General features: G+C 42.2%; 1 protein-coding gene across 4 annotated transcripts in view; it reads right to left on the minus strand.

The window, feature by feature from the left end:
- The window catches only part of plxna1b (plexin A1b), a 180,199-nt gene that overhangs the window by 15,487 nt on the left and 146,859 nt on the right, over window positions 1-17,853 (minus strand). For 2 of the 4 annotated variants that reach the window (XM_079342273.1, XM_079342275.1), the window contains exons 16-22: window positions 14,448-14,615; window positions 11,441-11,534; window positions 10,257-10,493; window positions 8,716-8,859; window positions 7,226-7,460; window positions 3,506-3,654; window positions 1,780-2,036 (exon numbers count right to left, since the gene is read on the minus strand). In XM_079342273.1, coding sequence (XP_079198399.1) covers window positions 1,780-2,036; window positions 3,506-3,654; window positions 7,226-7,460; window positions 8,716-8,859; window positions 10,257-10,493; window positions 11,441-11,534; window positions 14,448-14,615 — 1,284 coding nt within the window. The remainder of the gene's footprint in view (window positions 1-1,779; window positions 2,037-3,505; window positions 3,655-7,225; window positions 7,461-8,715; window positions 8,860-10,256; window positions 10,494-11,440; window positions 11,535-14,447; window positions 14,616-17,853) is intronic. The other 2 variants (XM_079342276.1, XM_079342274.1) reach the window with 1 other exon arrangement.

Raw genomic sequence — 17,853 nt, forward strand, 5'->3', positions numbered from 1 at the left:
AAGATAAAGCACAGGAAACTAGGCCAGTGATGTAGGGAGGGCCTGTAGCAGGAATGAGATGTGAACTCCTACGCTTCCGCGAGCCTCCCTGTTTGACTGTCGAGTGCTGTTTGATGTATGTGGAGCAAATCTATTTTTTTTTTCAAGGCTGTCAGCAAAATCAAGTGGATGAAAGATGAGGCAACAGGAAACAGAGAGAGGCCGGTGGAGTCGAATACACCTGGACAGAACATGCTGTTGGGCACTTCAGGACATGATGGTGAGCCACTCAACCATTCAGCAGAATATCTTCTGTTCCAAAATGTTCAACGATAAACAACGGGGTTAACAAGGCTTTCCTGGACGCAAACTTGGAGCAGGAGAGCTGATAATGTTTCATTTCAACCCAACTTTACCAAAGGAGATGAAAATCCATGTCAGAGCAGACTATAAGCACTTCTCCAGGGCTTTTATATGAATATGCATACATCTGAAAAGATTCCTAAGACTATCTGTTGCTGGAAAAAAAAAAAGACCAAAACAGTGTGAACCATGTGTTATAATTTCAGAGCTTATTAACAGCAGCTCCCGAGGCTAGTGTAGTTAGCAGGGACAGCGTGTTGTGACCGTACCCCCCAAGAGGGGATAAGAAAAGGCTTCACACAGGCTGAGTCATTTATTTGATTAGATTTTTAATTAAATATCTCTCAGAGGAGAAAAAGGAGTACAAAATATATAAATTTTATCATTTAATGTCTAATTCCAATTTCTTTGGAGTCAGGCCATTTCTCTAATTGTGTCTCTCTTTAAAATTGTGTTTCTTTTCCTGTCCGACTGACTGCAGCAGCTCAAATCTCCTCCTCCTGTCTGTTGCTGCTACTCACCCAACATGTTACACTTTCCCTCTTTTTTTGTTCTTCCTTTTTTTACTCCCATACATTTTTCCCTCCTTTATTTGTCTTTAGCCCCAGTATTCCTCTGAACATTTTTCCCCTCTCTTTCTCTCTCTGTGCTTCACTATTTCCCTCCATCCTTCTGCTCCATTCCCCTTTCTCATTCAGTGGGCAGCCTCTGCCGATGTCACCTCATATTCTCCCCTTCCCTTGTTGCTTCCCTTGCCCTTTTCTCTTCTCTCTATCCCTCATAACCTCCCCTGTAAATCCTTCTTCTTTCTCCCGTTACATCCCTTCTTACTTTGCCCCTCTCTACCTTTGTCTCACAGTGTGTGTGTGTGTATGAGAGAGGAGAGCAGTGTGTCTGACTGCGGCTCCGTTGGGAGTATGTGTGTGTGTGTGTGTGTGTGTGTGTGTGTGCTCAGGGGTGTAATCTGCTCTGACAGGGACAGGGTTGAAAGATAGAGATGAAGTAATGTCACATATAGTAGGCCTCTAAAAGCTACGGTCCCCATTCAGCGCTCTCCTGCTTCATCATTTAGCTGCTCAAGTAAAAAACAAAACTGATCTCTTGACATTCCACAGATCATCATCTTCATCTCTTCCTATCTCAGCGCCTTGATGAGTATGATTAGTTGATTTGTGTTGTGATACAGTTACCACTGTTTGAGGACTGAAGGGCGAAAAACGACAAGTTTTTTTTTTTTTTTTTAAATTGCTGTTCTTTTTACTTTTTTTAACAGTTGCATTGTCAAGGTGGCCACTTTTCAAGGACGCCCTAAATCACTGAGCGGCATGATAACTAAAGGGATGTAACCTAAAACTTGAACCCCAGGTGGGGAATCTACCCGTGTGACAAGGTTTATTGCCGATTTCAAGCCCCCCTTCTTGCTCTCTGTTTTCTTACCTCCTGAGTAAGAGCTTGGGGTGATTCTTGCTCTCCAGGTTTTTGTCAATGAGGTCAGACAGGAGCTGCTTGAGGACACCCGTTGCGTACTCCATCTCCCCCTGCAGCGCTGTCATGATGAGAGAGGCCACATTCCCCCGGTCACGCATAGAGAAGGAGCGCTGTGCCTCCAAGGTGCGGATGAAGGTCAGCAGGAAGTGCTTTTTGGTAAGCAGCTGGCCGAAAAGGGTCAGGGCCTTCTCCACATTAGCGGGGACCTGAAGAGGAGAGGAAAGAGGTGCAGATGGGAAAGAGAATAGGGAGAGAAAGAGAGGGACAGTCGATGGAGGGTGAACGTGGACAGTGGTTGGATATAGGGAAGAGAGAAAATGGATCAAATCCAAAAAATGGAGGAATAGTTAAAAGGATGCAGGGAATCGGGTTGAAGTAAAGAATTAAGAGAGGTCAAGGGAGGAGGAAAAGTATAAGAAAGGAAATAGGGCAGAATGAAAAGGTTGAGGTCAGGATGTGGTAAGAGGATGTGGAGAAAATAATTGGTTGTGTGTCAGGGTGGAGAAATTGATTTATGAGTATGTGTAAGAATACCAAATATCAAATGATCACTCCATTGCCATTAAGACACACAATTACAACACACATATCTGTCTGTCTGTCTGTCTGTCTGTCTGTCTGTCTGTCTGTCTGTCTGTCTGTCTGTCTGTCTGTCTGTCTGTCTGTCTGTCTGTCTGTCTGTCTGTCTATCGGGAAGATCAGCCTCCAGATACCTCTATGACGAATTCATTCTTGTTTTACTACTCATTATTGTTCTCTTTCCCCAGTTCTCTCTTTACTACGCTTCAGCCCTTCTCATCTCTTCCTCTCTCAAAGAAAAGGACAGGCGTCCCCCTCTGAGGGAGAGGAACAGAGGCTTGAAGTGAGAAAGTGAGCTTCATGCTGTAATAAGAAATTGATCTCCCTGCTAGCGCACTACTGTGGCCTGTGATTGCCTGGGCTATACAAATGAAAATCCAATGTCCCGCTAGACTTTCCCTTTGGAATACACTTGATAACACCAGCAGACACTGAACGCCTTAAAGCGACCATCACCTTGCATGCATGACAGTGTGCATTTCCATGTGATGTATAGTTGTGTCCTAACAGAGAAAAATGATGGAGTGTGTGTGTACTGCGTAACAGCGTCCACATAGACGAGGTTCATGGGAGTGATAGAGTGTTCCATCTTTAAAGTGGAGAAGGGGGGGGGGGGGGGGGGGGGGGTTATTGGACATGTGAACGCTGGACGCTGGTTTTTCAGGAGCCTCAAACAGGCCTGGTCCTGAAAAGGCAATCTATCAAGTGTACCAGGACTTAAAGGAGCTCCGACACTCCCATGAAAAGGGGTATTCCATCAAACTGGAGCTTGACTTTTACTTTAAACCGAGTTATTTTTTCTGACTTTTTTTTTTTTTTTAACTCAGTGAATAAAAAGCTGTTCAGAATGAAATATGTAAGGTTGAAATATTCATATTGTACAGATCAAGATTAATCTTAACCCAGTTAAATTTAATTTGACCATCACATTGCCAATATGAATTTTATTCATCATAAAATCTGTCCATTTTCAATCCTTCTTAATGCAAAGTTGAATTTTCATGGTTGAAATTTCCTGCACGACCGATCAAACCCTCATCTAGTTCTTGGGTCTGTGTATGTGTGTGTGCATGTGTGTGAGGCGCTCTCTACTGACCCGTACCTCCATCTCCTTGAGCACAGGGTGGTCCTCTATCCCAGGGAAGAGAACCCTCATGGCGTAGGTGCGATATTCCAGAAAGGGGATTCCTGCTCCGTCCAATTCCTGAGTGAGTTCATGGATGTCCGTCTGCAGCTCGGCGAAGGCTGCACAAAGGAAAAAGGAAGTGGTTATGAATATATGATGACGGTTGTGTGACTTTGAGTTTAAAGTGTTGCTCCAAATAACCAGCAGGTATCTAAGAAGAAGAAAAAAAAAAACTTTGTTCACAAAGGGAGGCAAGATCTTAATGTTAATTTTTCAGTGTTGGTTTCAAAGATCTACTTCATTGTAATGTTTATTTATCCCAAACAAACCATTGCTTCAGTAAGTTTAAAATACTTCTCTTCATGAGCAGGAGAGAAAATGTATGTTTAGAAGGAATGTGTGATGAATAACTGTTGTACGTAATCTGACTTCTTGCTAACTTATTCAATTTTTTAAATCACTCTCAAGAGTTCTGTTTTTTTGGTTCCAAAAGAGAGGACTGAAAGGATACACAAAAGATGATACGGATCCACAGTCAAAGTTAAAACAACTATAAAAAGTTGAAATCAATTTGTGGGAACATCTTATTTTACAGGGAAAAAAAGTCAACTCAGGTGAACTTGAGGAAAAGACGGAGGTGTACGGAGGAGTTTCAGAGAAAACCTGCATCGTGTGATTACGCTGTGCTAAGAGCTGTGAGAAAGATTCAAGGGAAGGAGGAGCGGACCGAGAAATGGAGGAAAGTGTTGTGGTACTTGTGGCTGGAGGGGGGGGGTTTGGGATGGAACTGCACACAGGAACATGAGCCTGTGAGTACACACACACACACACACACACACACACACACACACACACACACACACACACACACACACACACACACATTACATTCTCACACGCTCCTACTACAGCATCCGCTCACACACAAACATACACTTTTTCTGTCTTGCCCCTCAGCTGAACACATAACCTTGTGCCCAGATGATTTGTGTGATTGATGTGTCAATGTTTTTACACATTTTCTATTAAAAGTGAGTGTGTGTTCTGACCCCAGTCTGTTTACTCCAGTGACTTCAAAGCTAAAGGGAACAAACACAATCAAAAATATTCTTTCTCCCACAACCTATACAACAGTGCCTGGACCCAATGCTTTCACTGTACTGCCTTTATTCTCCAGTGAGATAAAAATGAGCATATGTGGTTCCACTAACACTTCTGTGTGTGATGTTGTGAGTGCTATAGCTGCATCCAAAATACACCAGCACATGTATACACAACCCAAACACGTAACAAACCAAAGCCCAGACTAACAGATGGCTTGTGTCACCCTATCCCTCTTCTCCAATCTCTCCTTTTCACCCTCTATCTTCCCTACAAAATGACATCTCAGAGGTCACCTCTCTATCTTTTTTTCTCTTGTTGGCTGTCTTATGCCATCAATCTTTCTTTGAATCTCTAATAGACCTCCCCTACTTTAAACTGCCCCATCTCTTCTTCGTTCATTCATTTTTAAAGTTAACATTTTTGTTTGATGCCGTCTTTTACTCCACCAATCCATCCCTAATCCATGTCCCTCCATTTGGCCCATTTTTGCATCCCACTTTCCTCAAGTCCAACTTTTATGTTCTTAATTCATTTTTAAATATCTTCCCTTCGTATTATCTGCCTCCCTTACTAGTTTGTGTCCCTCCGTCATTATCTTCCTACCCATCTATTCTTCAGTGGCTCCCTCCCCTCCCCTCCTTCTCGCTCTGCTCTCACAAGTTGTTCGCCTTATTTATCGCCCTCGCTCAGTCCCCCTTCTTCCATCCATTCTGTTGTCGTCTTCCAGACAGTGGTGACAGCGGGGGACAGACAGGGTCAAGGCGCCTGGTCTCACCGCCACACACCCCAGCCAATCATTGTTTGACCCGAGGTGTGAGTTTTTGTGTGTGTGATTGCAGGAAGTTGAAAAGGGGTGAGATATGGAGACTTAAGTGTCAGGGGGAGTGGTGTGAAGCGAACTCAAACTTTGAGCAGATTCCTCGTTAACAATACTTGTCCTTTATATTCCTTATCTTATTGTAGTTCAGATGCTCAACAGTAGGAGTACTGACATTTGCTTCTTCATTCTACTTCTAAGTTCACTTTTTTTGTGCGGCAAACAAAAGTCCTTATTTGTGTAGAAGTACTTGGCAGTTGACAGATTTTGATTCCGAGAACAGAATTTAAATAAAAACGATTTAAAAAAAATTAACATGGTTCCATTTCACCGTTTATTTTCAGGAAGAGCTGAATTTATTTTGCTCTGACCGATCAGCACACAGATTCCATGTCATTCCCATCTCTGCCATTTTCAGTTGAAACAGAAGCTGCTGTGGCTGCTATTAGAACTGTGAACTTTGACATGCATTCACAGAGTCTCTTTAGTGTCAGTTAGTTTACAACAACCTGGGCACTTGTGTCAAGCTCAGGCATGCTTGCTACGTTTCTCTGGCTTTCCATGTGTGTAAATTAGTCTTTAAAATGCTACTTTGGAAAAGGATGTCACCATTTGGATTTTTTCTTCAATCTCTGATTAATCTGTTCATTCTGGAAGACAATGCTGTTTACAAGCACTGGAAAGTCTTCATTTGGTCTGACAAAGTAATTGTGTTATTCTGCAAATTTCAAGAAAATAAAACCGTTCAAAAAGAATCTCTTTTTTATGTACACAATACATTATTCAGTGAGAACCAATATTTTGATTATTTTTGTGTTACAGCATCTTGATCTGAAGTGCCTCAACCTGCAGATCGTACAGTTAGAGTTACGTCTGTGACATCCCTGCAGGTAAAAACAGTACTTTTACGTTTGATATTATTGTATTTGACTTACTAAAGCAGTGCAACAAGTGAAGTTATCTCGAAAACAAATGTGCCCTCATGATCATGGTTATCAATATTCTCCTTCTCTTTCTCCCCATCTGCTTCGCTCCTTCTTGCCAGACAAACCAGCAGCAGCATCAATAGGCTCTCACTGGATCCATGCTGTCTCCTGCCAAATGAATATATGCTAATGCACTGGTGTGTAAGTCTCTCTCTCTCCCTCTCTCCCCCTGCTTCAGCTGTTGCCAAACCCCTCCCTCATCACTACCCCTCACTTTCCCACCTCTGTGTCCTGTATCTATCTAACCTCCATCTCTCCCTCCATCTCTTAGCGTGGATAGTGGTAAGGCCAGCCAGGCGGCTCTCTCGTGGGGTGGAGAGCCAACATCTGGTGGCTGGCTCGGATCAAAGTACTCCTCTGGAAACACACCAACACCCACGCACACGCACACGCACACGCACACACACACACACACACACACACACACACACACACACACACACACACACACACACACACACACACACACACACACACACACACACACACACCGCTGCCACCTATCAGCAGGGGAACGGTTGGCAGCAAGAGGGAGGGAGAAAGAGAGACTGGAGGAGAGAGAGCAATGGATATGACTACTGAATGGGAGCTGTGCAGCATTTGAGGTAAGCTGCAGTCAGGGAGATTTACAGAAAGTTATTTGGGGACATTGGAGTTATTTGAGGAAAAAGATGAGAACTGAGCGGGAAAGAAGAAAGGAAGCAGGAGTTTACAATCATTATGAGAGTTTTCTCAAGAGGTTTGAGCTCCTAGTGTCACAACCCCTCCTGTGTCTTAGCTCACCTTCCTTGCACTCGAGGGCCACCCTGGACTCCAGGTTGTCCATCTGCAGTTGCAGCCGTTTAAGGGTGCGGTCAGCGTCTCGCGACTTTCTCTTATAGGCAATAAGCACCACGATGATGACAAGCAGGAGCAGACCACCACCTCCTCCGATGCCGATGATGGCAGGCAAAGTGAGCAAGCTGTCTGAGTAGATCTGCAAGGTCCCTGGTGAGTACTCAAAGCCTCCAACGCGCACCTAGTAGACAGACAGCAACATTAAACCCTTGTTTGTTGAGCAAGTTGAAGAGGCACAGGGTGTTGGACAGTTTCAAGCTGAGGCTGTAAACCTTTTACAAACACACAGTACGTACGCACACACGTACGCACGAATGCACACAAACAATAATACGGGTTAATAAAGAAGAACATACGGTATATTTGCTGCTGCTGCCAAAAACAAAACTCTGCATGATGGGAAAACCGCAAAAAACACATTGATGCATTTGGGCATTTTCAGATCGTCTTCATCTTTAAAAGCCAAAATCCCAATAAGCCAAACTGATTGAAACAATATTGTAACACATTGTATTTCTATTGGCAAACCAAGCTATGTCTGGTAAAGCCATATGCAGAGCAAAACTCTCCAAAACCTTTTTTATATCCATGAAGAGAGATACAACATCTTGGCCCCGAGGCTGTGAAACAAACACACGTACACACAGTCATACATTTATATGACTTTCAACCATATTGCATCCAAACAGGTCTGGCTTGCAGATCATGTGAAAAATTAACAACAAACAGCAGGTTATGTTTTTTCTGCACATCTTTTTTTCCTCCATCTTCTCATGCCTCTCTTCCATGAAATACCAAATGGAGGAGGGTAAAAATAGACACAGACATCTCCCACCCACTAGCAATTTGTTTGTCTCCATTGAATATCAATACTCCTCAAATCCCAAGAAGGATGCCAGCCAAAATGAGACAGATCGAAAGCCTCAGTCGCAAACACAACCAGTGGCGGTTTTGTGCGTTTGTGTGTGTAGCTACATGAATGTGGAACAGAAATGTGGAGTAATTGAAGATATTTAAGACTGATGGATGGGGAAGAAAGAATATGATGAATGAATAAATGAAAAAGCAGGAAGTGGATTGACATAAAGAGGTGGAATGAATAGCACAGTGGAAACAGAGCGAGAACAGGAGGTGTGGAAGAAAACGGGCTGAGAGGTTTACAGAAATGTGAACGCCAGATGCTCCAGAGCAAACAAAACAAAACAAAAAAAATCAAGAGAGGTGATGAATTGAGCGGCACTTAAGATAAAAAACTGTAACCCAAAGAGGGATGATGCTCATTCCAGTTTTTGAAAGACTGTATCCAAAACCCTCGTACCGATGGTGACACATTGCTTTGCTCTGTGTGAGAGTTAACATTATGTAAAAGGACACAACATTACATTGGGATGCTGTTCAGCACATGGTTTGTAGACAAGAAGGAAAGTTTGACTCACAGTGACTTTATGTTCTCCGGTCAGATTAGGCCATTCACACAGCAGCTGGCTCTCTGACAGGGTGAGAACGCAGGGCGTCTCTCCGATCAGCACCGTGTAGTTCAGCTTTGAGTTTCCAGGAGCTGAAGGAATGAGGTTACGACCCTGGAAAAAAGACACACACGTTTTAGTTATTGTCATAATGTCCAAGTCTGAGGCAATCCACACATATAGAATAACAATCATAGAGCTTCTACTTCTAAAATATAAAATACTTCAGATGCCGCTTGATTCTGATTGGCCGGCAGGTGTCTGTCAACGGTCCAGCAACAGCTCTAAGCAATCTGCAAGGTACTGTTAACTGCAGGAAACCATGGCAACAGTGCTCCTTCTTCATGCTGCCAAATAATACCTCTCTGACGAAACTGACAAAAACCTGACTTTCAAAAAACTGGATTATGATTTTGAGAGAGCCTATCATTTTTTTTTTGTTGTGATCATACACACACAGGTGTAGAAATGTCTTTGTTTTTTAAGGGTGTTTAGAAGTGCAATGAATAAGCTGCACACAATGTACCTTCTTCTCCCCTGCTCTACCATGAATGTACTTTTTGCTACTCATCCTTTCCCATGTGTTTTTTTTGTAGAGCGCGAGGATTTAAGTGCTTTAAAATCCCGACGAACATCTAATTTCTCCTCAATTATTTAATAGGATGCCGTCTCTGTGCTGCTTATTCCCGCCATTCTTCACCCGCAGCACGGTGAGGCAATCACAGCTTTTCATTATAGATTCATATTTAAAGTTACAGGGGGAGAGGCGTGATGCTTCATTTTGTTAAACTCCTCCCTGATTGGCTGAGAGAAAAAAGGCTTTAGTTTTCCATGAAATTGCAATATAATTTCCTCTCTCGCTCCTGAGGCTTTGAAGTTCAAGAGGAGAGGTGACTTGACAAAAGACAGCATGGGAGGGTGGGGCAAAGCTTTTTAAATGCACACAGGATTCAAATGTGGTCTGCCTCTACGGCTTAAGAGTCTGACTTCAGAAATGATTTGATAGAAAGATGTTTATAAACATGACTTTTCTCCTAATAATAAAAAAGAAAGAAAGAGCGAGTAAAGTATCTGCACATGCTTGCAGGTAATAATCTTAAATGGGAGGTCCCTAAAACATTTTCCAAAATAACTGTAAGGTTAAGCTTTCAACATTGAGCATACTCAATGTTACCCAAATGCTGCTATCAGTTTTACTGCACTCCAGTGTGTCCACTTTAGCTAGCCATTGTATGTTCTTGTGTCAAGTAAGACATTCATTCTACACATTTTCAGAGTAACATTTGGTCTACTGGTCGACTACCTGAAAACTAAAAAAATAAAAGAAGAGGTGATGCAGGATCAGAGAAAGGCGGAAAAACAGAGTTCACACAAGTTGATTCGAAGGAGGCAAAGGAGAGGAGGAAAGAAACTGAGGAGGAAGACATGACAAAGAAAATAGTGAAAGTAAAGCAAAGCCAGGTGGAAATAAGGCCAAGATAGATCAATGCCAAGAGCAAAAGGCAATTTACCTTGAGTATGAGTGGTGAGCTGGGCTTCAGTTCCAGCATGCCTGAGGGGCTCAGAGGTTCAAACACGGGGTCCGGGTGGTAGCTGAACGTCTCGTTTACCACCAGCACAGAGCGCACGTCATCCATGACAAAGCCGATCTCATCAGGACTGCTGCCTGCCTCTGAGAAGCTTTTTTCAGATCCGGCCACAGAGGGCGCCAGACACACCATAACAGTGTTGTTGACAACCGTGCAGTTCTGGTGAAGAGGAAGAAACATTGAGCGAGAGAGAAAAACTGCTTATTTTCAGTCCATACAGAAAAAAAATCATGTTAACTAAAACATAATCAGCAATATATTATATAACGGCTGAAACCGTGTGATGTGATACGAGTGATTAAATGTCTCCATAATGACATAATGAGGAAGAGGCTGGCTTAATAACATCAGAGTTGTAATCAGTGTTGATATCATCTCAAAAATCCCCTGTGGGGTTTGACACCGAAATCAGTGTGCGGTGTACAAATTAGACAAAGTGACACACAGAGAAACGGGAGAGGTCAGTCTGTAGCTGTTAACGATAACACAGCATGGCTAAAGAGACCTTTGCATAGTTTCACAGCACGTTATAGCCTTACATTATGTTAGATATGTCAAGTACTAACTTGCTCGCACACAAAAGGTGTGTAAAATCCCACAGAGACAGAACAAGTCTGTGCGTATAGGTCAATGGAAACATTAACCAAGCAAAATAAAATTGACAGCAGAGAGGGGGACAAAAAAAAAAAAAAAACAAGTGATATTTTTACTTGCAGCTAAAAGGAGGAGAGAGAAAAGGTTAGCTAAGCCCTGTGGTGTTAGGTGAAGAGAGAGAGATTTGCCAGAGCTGCTTTATTGCTGGTTGACATTTCAAAGGTTAAACTGCTAAAAGGAAATTCAACATCAAAAACAAACAGAAAATGGGCCCTTGGCTGGTTGACCGACAGGTCAGGTGTGTGTGCTTGTGTCTGTGTCACAAGAGTGTGTGTATCGCCTGAAAATCAGCTTTTCCACCAAGGGAAGGCAAGTCAACGGGGAGACAGAGTTAGAAAGACACCTGTGTGTCTATATTGGTCTCACTCAGTCTCAGTTGCCAACTCAAGTCACTGCTTTTTTTTGTTTTGTCAATATAAACTGTGTGTGGGTGTCTGGATCCAACCACTCACATTTTCTGACTTGGCAGCTCCATACTTGGCTCTCATTTTGGGCTCCTTGATGGTGGCCAGATTGGTTCCAGTGATGGTCAACATGGTTCCTCCACTGAAAAAAAAGGAAAAAGAAATGCTTATTGTAGACAGAATTAAGACAACCACAATTGTTCAGTGATTTCTGGGAAAATAAAAGGAATTCTATGTGCACTTCTCAGTCACATATTCATGTATCCCTGCTGTTCTTTCTTTCTTTGAGGGTCCATCAGCATACACTATACAGCAGCCTATCAGTAGAGATAAATGCTAATAAATCTGTTCTCTGTGGGAGCCAAGAGGGCCCTCCAGTTGGCGATTTACCATTAATGCTCGCTCCTACTGGAGCCTTTTTGCCCGCTTACTCATGGAAACCCATTTTCAGGTAATGACAGTAATGCTAAAGCCCTTGCATGAATGTTAAAAGGTTCTTTAAACCAATATGAAAGCTGGAGGGAAGAGTAAGTGAATATGTCAGATCACTCCTGTAAGTTGAAGCTTTTGGCCACTTCTCAGCACCTCTTGAAACAAGGGAGATTTTTTTTTTTTGCATGAGATACAGTCAGCAAACACACTGCTGTCAGTGATCTGTTCTGTAACCTTTTCACCTGTGACCTATTCAGCTCTATGCTCTCCTCTGCTGGCCTGAGAGGCTGAACCTTTTTTGATGTGAGCTGTTCTGGCAGCAACTAAATAAGTTAGCATACAACCTAAAAACCGGAGTGGGATCAGCCTACTGGCACTGTGAGTCACCACTGGCTCCAATAAAAAACGGAAAAAAAACAACAACAAAAAAACCCCAATACAAATTATATATTGGTATATTGCTTCTTTTTTTTCTTTTAAACAAGGCCATGAAAAGAGCATCTTTTGAAGCACTGTCGTAACACTTTTTCAAGAATATCAACAATTTCTGTTTCTGTTTTTTTCTTCTTCTTACAGTAACTAGAAAGTGCCGACATCTGAGGCAGGGAGATGGGGACCGGTCTAAGACCTTAAGGTCCAAGTAGCCCTGCAGAAGGACCGAGGGGAAAGTAAGGCCTGTGACTTATTTAGTACAAAAGGGCATGTAGGTTTTGTGATTGGCTCAAACTAGAGCAGGGGATATTGATGTGGTAAAAAAGAACATCGTCAAGTATTATTCAGGAGATTTAAATATAAACATAAAGACTTAAATTTTCAATTTCTGACTTGACAATTACTTTTGTATCACAACTTTGTCTCTGTGAAGGATATGATATTTTCCACATGTTCAATGTTTATTATTTGGCATGAAGTTTGAACTGTACTTCAGTTTGTAAACGAGGTGGAGGGTAATCTCTGCAGTGCCGTGTGTGTGTTGTCAGCCTGAGAGTCTCTTCCAAAAGAGAGAAAGTCTAAGTCTTGTCAGAATTGTGTTTCGGACAAGGAAGCCTCAGCGCTGTTTGAAATCGTTCCAGCAAAAGGGTCACCAAAGGAGAAAGGGCGACAAAATAGCTGGGTAAATAAAAGCGTGACTGGCCTGGAGAACCGTGCACCTCCTCCTCTGGGAGTGCAGAGTGAAACACTAAACACAAGCCTGGTACAGAGGTCATTTCCACTCACGGCTGGAGCCAAAGCTTTCATTCCCAATTTTTTTCCCCCTCGCCTACTTTCAACCTTTCATTCATCCCATTCTAAATGAAACTTCTCATCCACTCACACTTCTTTGGCATGATGAGAGACTTTGTGTCCCTGAAGTGTTTGAAACACGGCTCCCATTTCACCTCATACCCCTGTGATGCAGTAGTGCATTGTTACTCTTTCTCCACAATGATTCTCTTGGAGAAATCGAATGTGGTTACTCCTGAATAAATACCTGAGAGACACTAAATAAATGCCTGTGTTGCTTTAAAAATATGACTTTGATTTACAAGGCGCAAAGTTACGGCACAAAAACAAAATAAGAACAATCTCAAAGGAGAGGAGTTGTTTTGTTAAGAACAGATTTCATGACCATAACATACAACTTGTACAAGTTGTTTCTGGTTTACTGTTATATTATCGTATAGGTTTACTGTTTGTCTATTTGTAATATCCCTATGTTTGGGATCTACTCATTGAGCGTGGGCTTGTACTTGAATTTTAAGGAAATGAACCGAAACAAAACCCAGAAACTTCCAAAATAACAATTTACACATCTTGAAACTTGAATTTATAAATGCGTGTGTTTTAGCGTGCATGTGTGTCTGTATGTTGGTGGCTTAACTTTAGACTGAGCTGAGGAGAAGAAGAGTTTCTAGGTCATGCAAGTGAGCCAATTAGCTCTTCGAGGCTCCAAGCTTATTTTTCTCTCCCTCCACAACACAGCTTGTGTTTGCACAGGAAACCTTCCCGTGGCTATGCAGTCTCATTTCAATAAGTCAAATAATATTTAAAGATACATCTCGGCTGCAGCTCATCAACCAGCTCTGCTTCAAGACTCGGCCTTACAGCTGTTTAAAGATTTACTCTCGGAGCTGAAAGATAAACAGAACAGATAATGCGCCTTTGAAAAGCAAGACCAGTGTGAAAATGGAGAGGAAGGATTGTTATATTTTTCTTCTTTACGTGCAGCATGTTGGTAGAATAATTACTTTATCACCTTTAACATAGAGTTCATATTTCATCTCAATTGGTTATACCTTTAAAAGAAGACATTCATAAAGTGCACAACCAGCACTAGGTTGAAGTATTGATGCATTGGTATGTGTTTAACAGATGGACATCAAGCAGAATGTTCCATCAGACACTATGTTGGTGTCAATTACAGATCATGAAATCATCATATGACATGCAGATGTGTCATAGGAAGAGTTAGCGATATTGTGCAGCTAAATATAAAAAAAGTAGAGAAATCCATGCTAACACTGCCCAGTTTACAAGTCTTTTCTCTGGAATAGTCACTTCAGATAAGATGTGTACATGATTATACATAGAGTATTGTATTTAAAATGATGAGCAGTCGGGGAGGCTCTGATTGTGTCCTCACCTGGCGATACTCCAGTCAGGCTCGATCTTGAGGATTGTTGGATCATCTGTGTAGTTGAACTTGACCTCTGGGTTTCTCAGCTCAGCAGCGTTAATGTCCACCATGACTGGGGTGTGGCCTGAGGTTTGTCCCGCCGGGGTCACGCACACTATCTCCTTGCTGCTCCGTCTGAAGGAACATGATAGTGAGAATGACAGAAGAAAAAAAAGTGAGATGTTGCATAGAGAGATCACTGAAGGCTTCGCTTGATGTGGACTCTGCGCTCCAGTCCCTCAGCAGAAGGTCTTGAGAGGGATTTTGAGAGATAAGGTGACTGAGGAGTAATAGACTATGAGATAGACAGAATAAAAAAATATGTTCTTGCTTTAATGTCCATTAATGTATTTAGGATATGCAACCAAAGAAACAGGCACATAGACAGAACTGTGACATAGTTGCCTATTTACAAGGCCAGCATCTTTCAGTCGGTCCAGCAGTGGTTTCATCAGCATGAACCTCACTTCAAAGCTCTATCTTCTCTCTCTCTCTCTTTCCCTGTATGTCTGTCTCTCCTTCCCTCCTGCGCTTTCTCTGGCTGATAGATCTGAAGTGGCAGATCAGGCTGGTCGTCTCTCTGTGTGATGTAACTCCCTCCCTAGCAGACAGGCAGCCAGCTGTGACCTGCTGGGAAAACTTTGTGCTGCTGCCAGAAACTTTGCGCTCCACTCCAGTGGCTCATTGCACCCCCCAACCCCCATTCCTCCTGTATCGACCAGGCAGTGGGTTGAGAGCTGCCTGTGAGATAGTGTGTGTACACTAAATGTACCAATGTGCAGTGCGAGTGTGCTCTGCGTGTGAAGCTGTGAAGGTCTTTAAAATATCGTATAAATACAGAGTGTAAGTAGAAGATTAACATTCAGTGACCATGTATCCATGATGTCATGGGTAAAACAAGCTGGTCTGTAGACATCTTTCCTGATATCTAATGTGAGACGGAAATCTACAGAAAGAAAAATGAAAATCTATTTTGGCAGCTTTATGCCAGCAGCAAGGTCGGGTGGAGCAAGTGCGTAAAAACGGCAATAGAGAGCAAAAACAGGGACGTCTTTGTCGGACACGTCCCCGCTGTCTCCAGGGAGACTATTTCAACAGCGTCCTCCGAGAGACGGGACTCGAGAGGGGATGAAGATAGAAGAAAAATAGAAGGAGGATATATATATATATATATATAAAAAACTGTCTTTCCACATTCCGATAGTGCTGCGTTTCCATGGCAACCTTTTGCACAACACTTTCGTCCTCGAGAGCGCCTGTGGTGCCGCATACAGATTTTTTGACAAGGTTGTGGCCACACAAAAGAAAGCCAAGAGGGGACACAGAGAAAGAGAAAAGAGAAAGGAAGGAAAAGGGGGTGCAGGGGGAGATAAGAGGATGAGTGACTTGAGGTAAATAGGTTTTGATTAAAGCGGAGGCCTCACTGAATACAAAGACACATTAAAGAGATGGACTTATCCAGTTCATTACTTGAGCCATAAAGGTTATTGCTGCTCAGTGAATTAAAGGCCAAGACTGTTATATTCACCTTTCTCAGGATGAGCTAGAGAGCTTTAAATTGGCCTTTACTTTTTCTTTGGATATGATATAAAAAGAACTTGATAGGTCCAAGCTCATTAACTTACGCTGTCACTTGTTGCCTGAAAGAAAGCATTAAAGAAAAACACTGTTGTAGAAGAGAGTTTGTTTAAAACAGAGACAAAAGAGATTGTGCACCAGTTTCTGTCAAAAACGTGTACGAGGAGGGAAGACATACTGTCTAACAAATCCATAATGGCAAATTTGTACCAAGCCTGTTTGACCAGTGTCAGTGCATCATACTGTTCTCAACATGCTACACTTCCTTGGCCCTGGCATGGTTGGAAGGAGTGGTCGGAACAATCTCACGTTAAAGCCGAAAACCAGGTAGAAAATGTGGACATGGTTGGGCCTGGAGACATGTGAGTGCAGGAGCAATGAGTGCAGGCCAGCAGAGGACAGGGACGGTGGACAATCGTGCCTAGGCACAATACGAGACAAATGAGCCTAGTGTGACTGCGCACTGGTTAAAAAGGGATCGTTTAAGTTAACTGAATTTTTCTGAGAGGTTTCTTTCCACTGCCATCTGTCAGACAGCATACATGAGTGGATTTAGTCCAGACTTCAGTTTCCTGCCATTTTGCCAAGAAGGGACTCAAAGAGACAAAAGACCTCCTGGCTCGAGGAATTAGAGTCATATCAGACTGGATCTTTGTCTCTTCTTGAAATCCTGGCACAATCTCTTGGAGAGTGAGTGACAACCAAATATAAAGTGGATGATTATTGTAAAAATAAAAAAGGAAAAAAAATGAAGCATTGAAACATGAGTTCAAAGCAAGAAAATGTGGGTTACCAATTAAGAGCAACATTATATCAGTCCTTCTAAATTATAGTCATATCTCTTAGTGAATGTGGGTCATGCACTTAAGCCATTCACAGCGCCAATGAACAATGATATCAGCTTTTCCCGAGAATGACTACACTGTCATTGTCACAATTGCTGTGAATTACAGTACTGCAGGTCATCCACTTGCTGGCTGCAATCATCAGACCTGCTGCAAATCAAAGAAAGCCAGCTGGTAAAAGAGACTTTTTTTTTCTCAAATGGAATAACTATAATTATTAAACGCAGAAGAACAGGAAAAGATGGGAGATTGCAGGAGTTAAAAAAAAAAAAAACAGGAGGGAAAATTACAGTGCAGCATGATTTGTTTATGTCTGCAGAGGAGCATCATTTTTTTCCTCACATTTATTTTTATCCGTTTTGCTTTTAACAATTCAACATTATGACAAAACAGAAAAAAGAATGACCTGAAATAAATGAGATAACACATAAACAGCACAAACAAACAAGTGTCACATATACTTTGAGCCTGTTGGTAAAGTGATGATTACTTATTTCAACACATATTTTAAGATAAATAATGCTTGTGTTCCTGTTTTGTTCTATGTGTTAACCATTTTCCCCAGCCTTTGCTAAACTGTTCTTCCTTCGTGTTCAACTTGTAGGTTATCTTTTCCAACACAAGGACATCATCTATGACAGCCACTGCCTGTGCTTTGGTATTTCAGTCTTTTGCCAGTTCTTAGTGATGGCTTTCTTTGCTGCTGCGAGGAGAATCTTAAACAAGTACCTGGTAAACCTTGGTTACCTGCATGTACAGTTCCTTCCAAGTGCCCCAGGTATTGAGCAAGACAAGATTGAAGGATATCATAACCCAGCACTTTACAGAGAGCTTCATGAATATCATCCCAGAAAGGTTTTTATCTTGGAGCAATACCAGAAAACGTGTGCATGGCTTGACTATGTTGTTGCACAGTCTCCAGCATAGCTGTTGTACTTTCATTTGTTTAC

The sequence above is a fragment of the Symphodus melops genome, assembly GCF_947650265.1.
Source record: "Symphodus melops genome assembly, chromosome: 4".
NCBI lineage: Eukaryota > Metazoa > Chordata > Actinopteri > Labriformes > Labridae > Symphodus > Symphodus melops.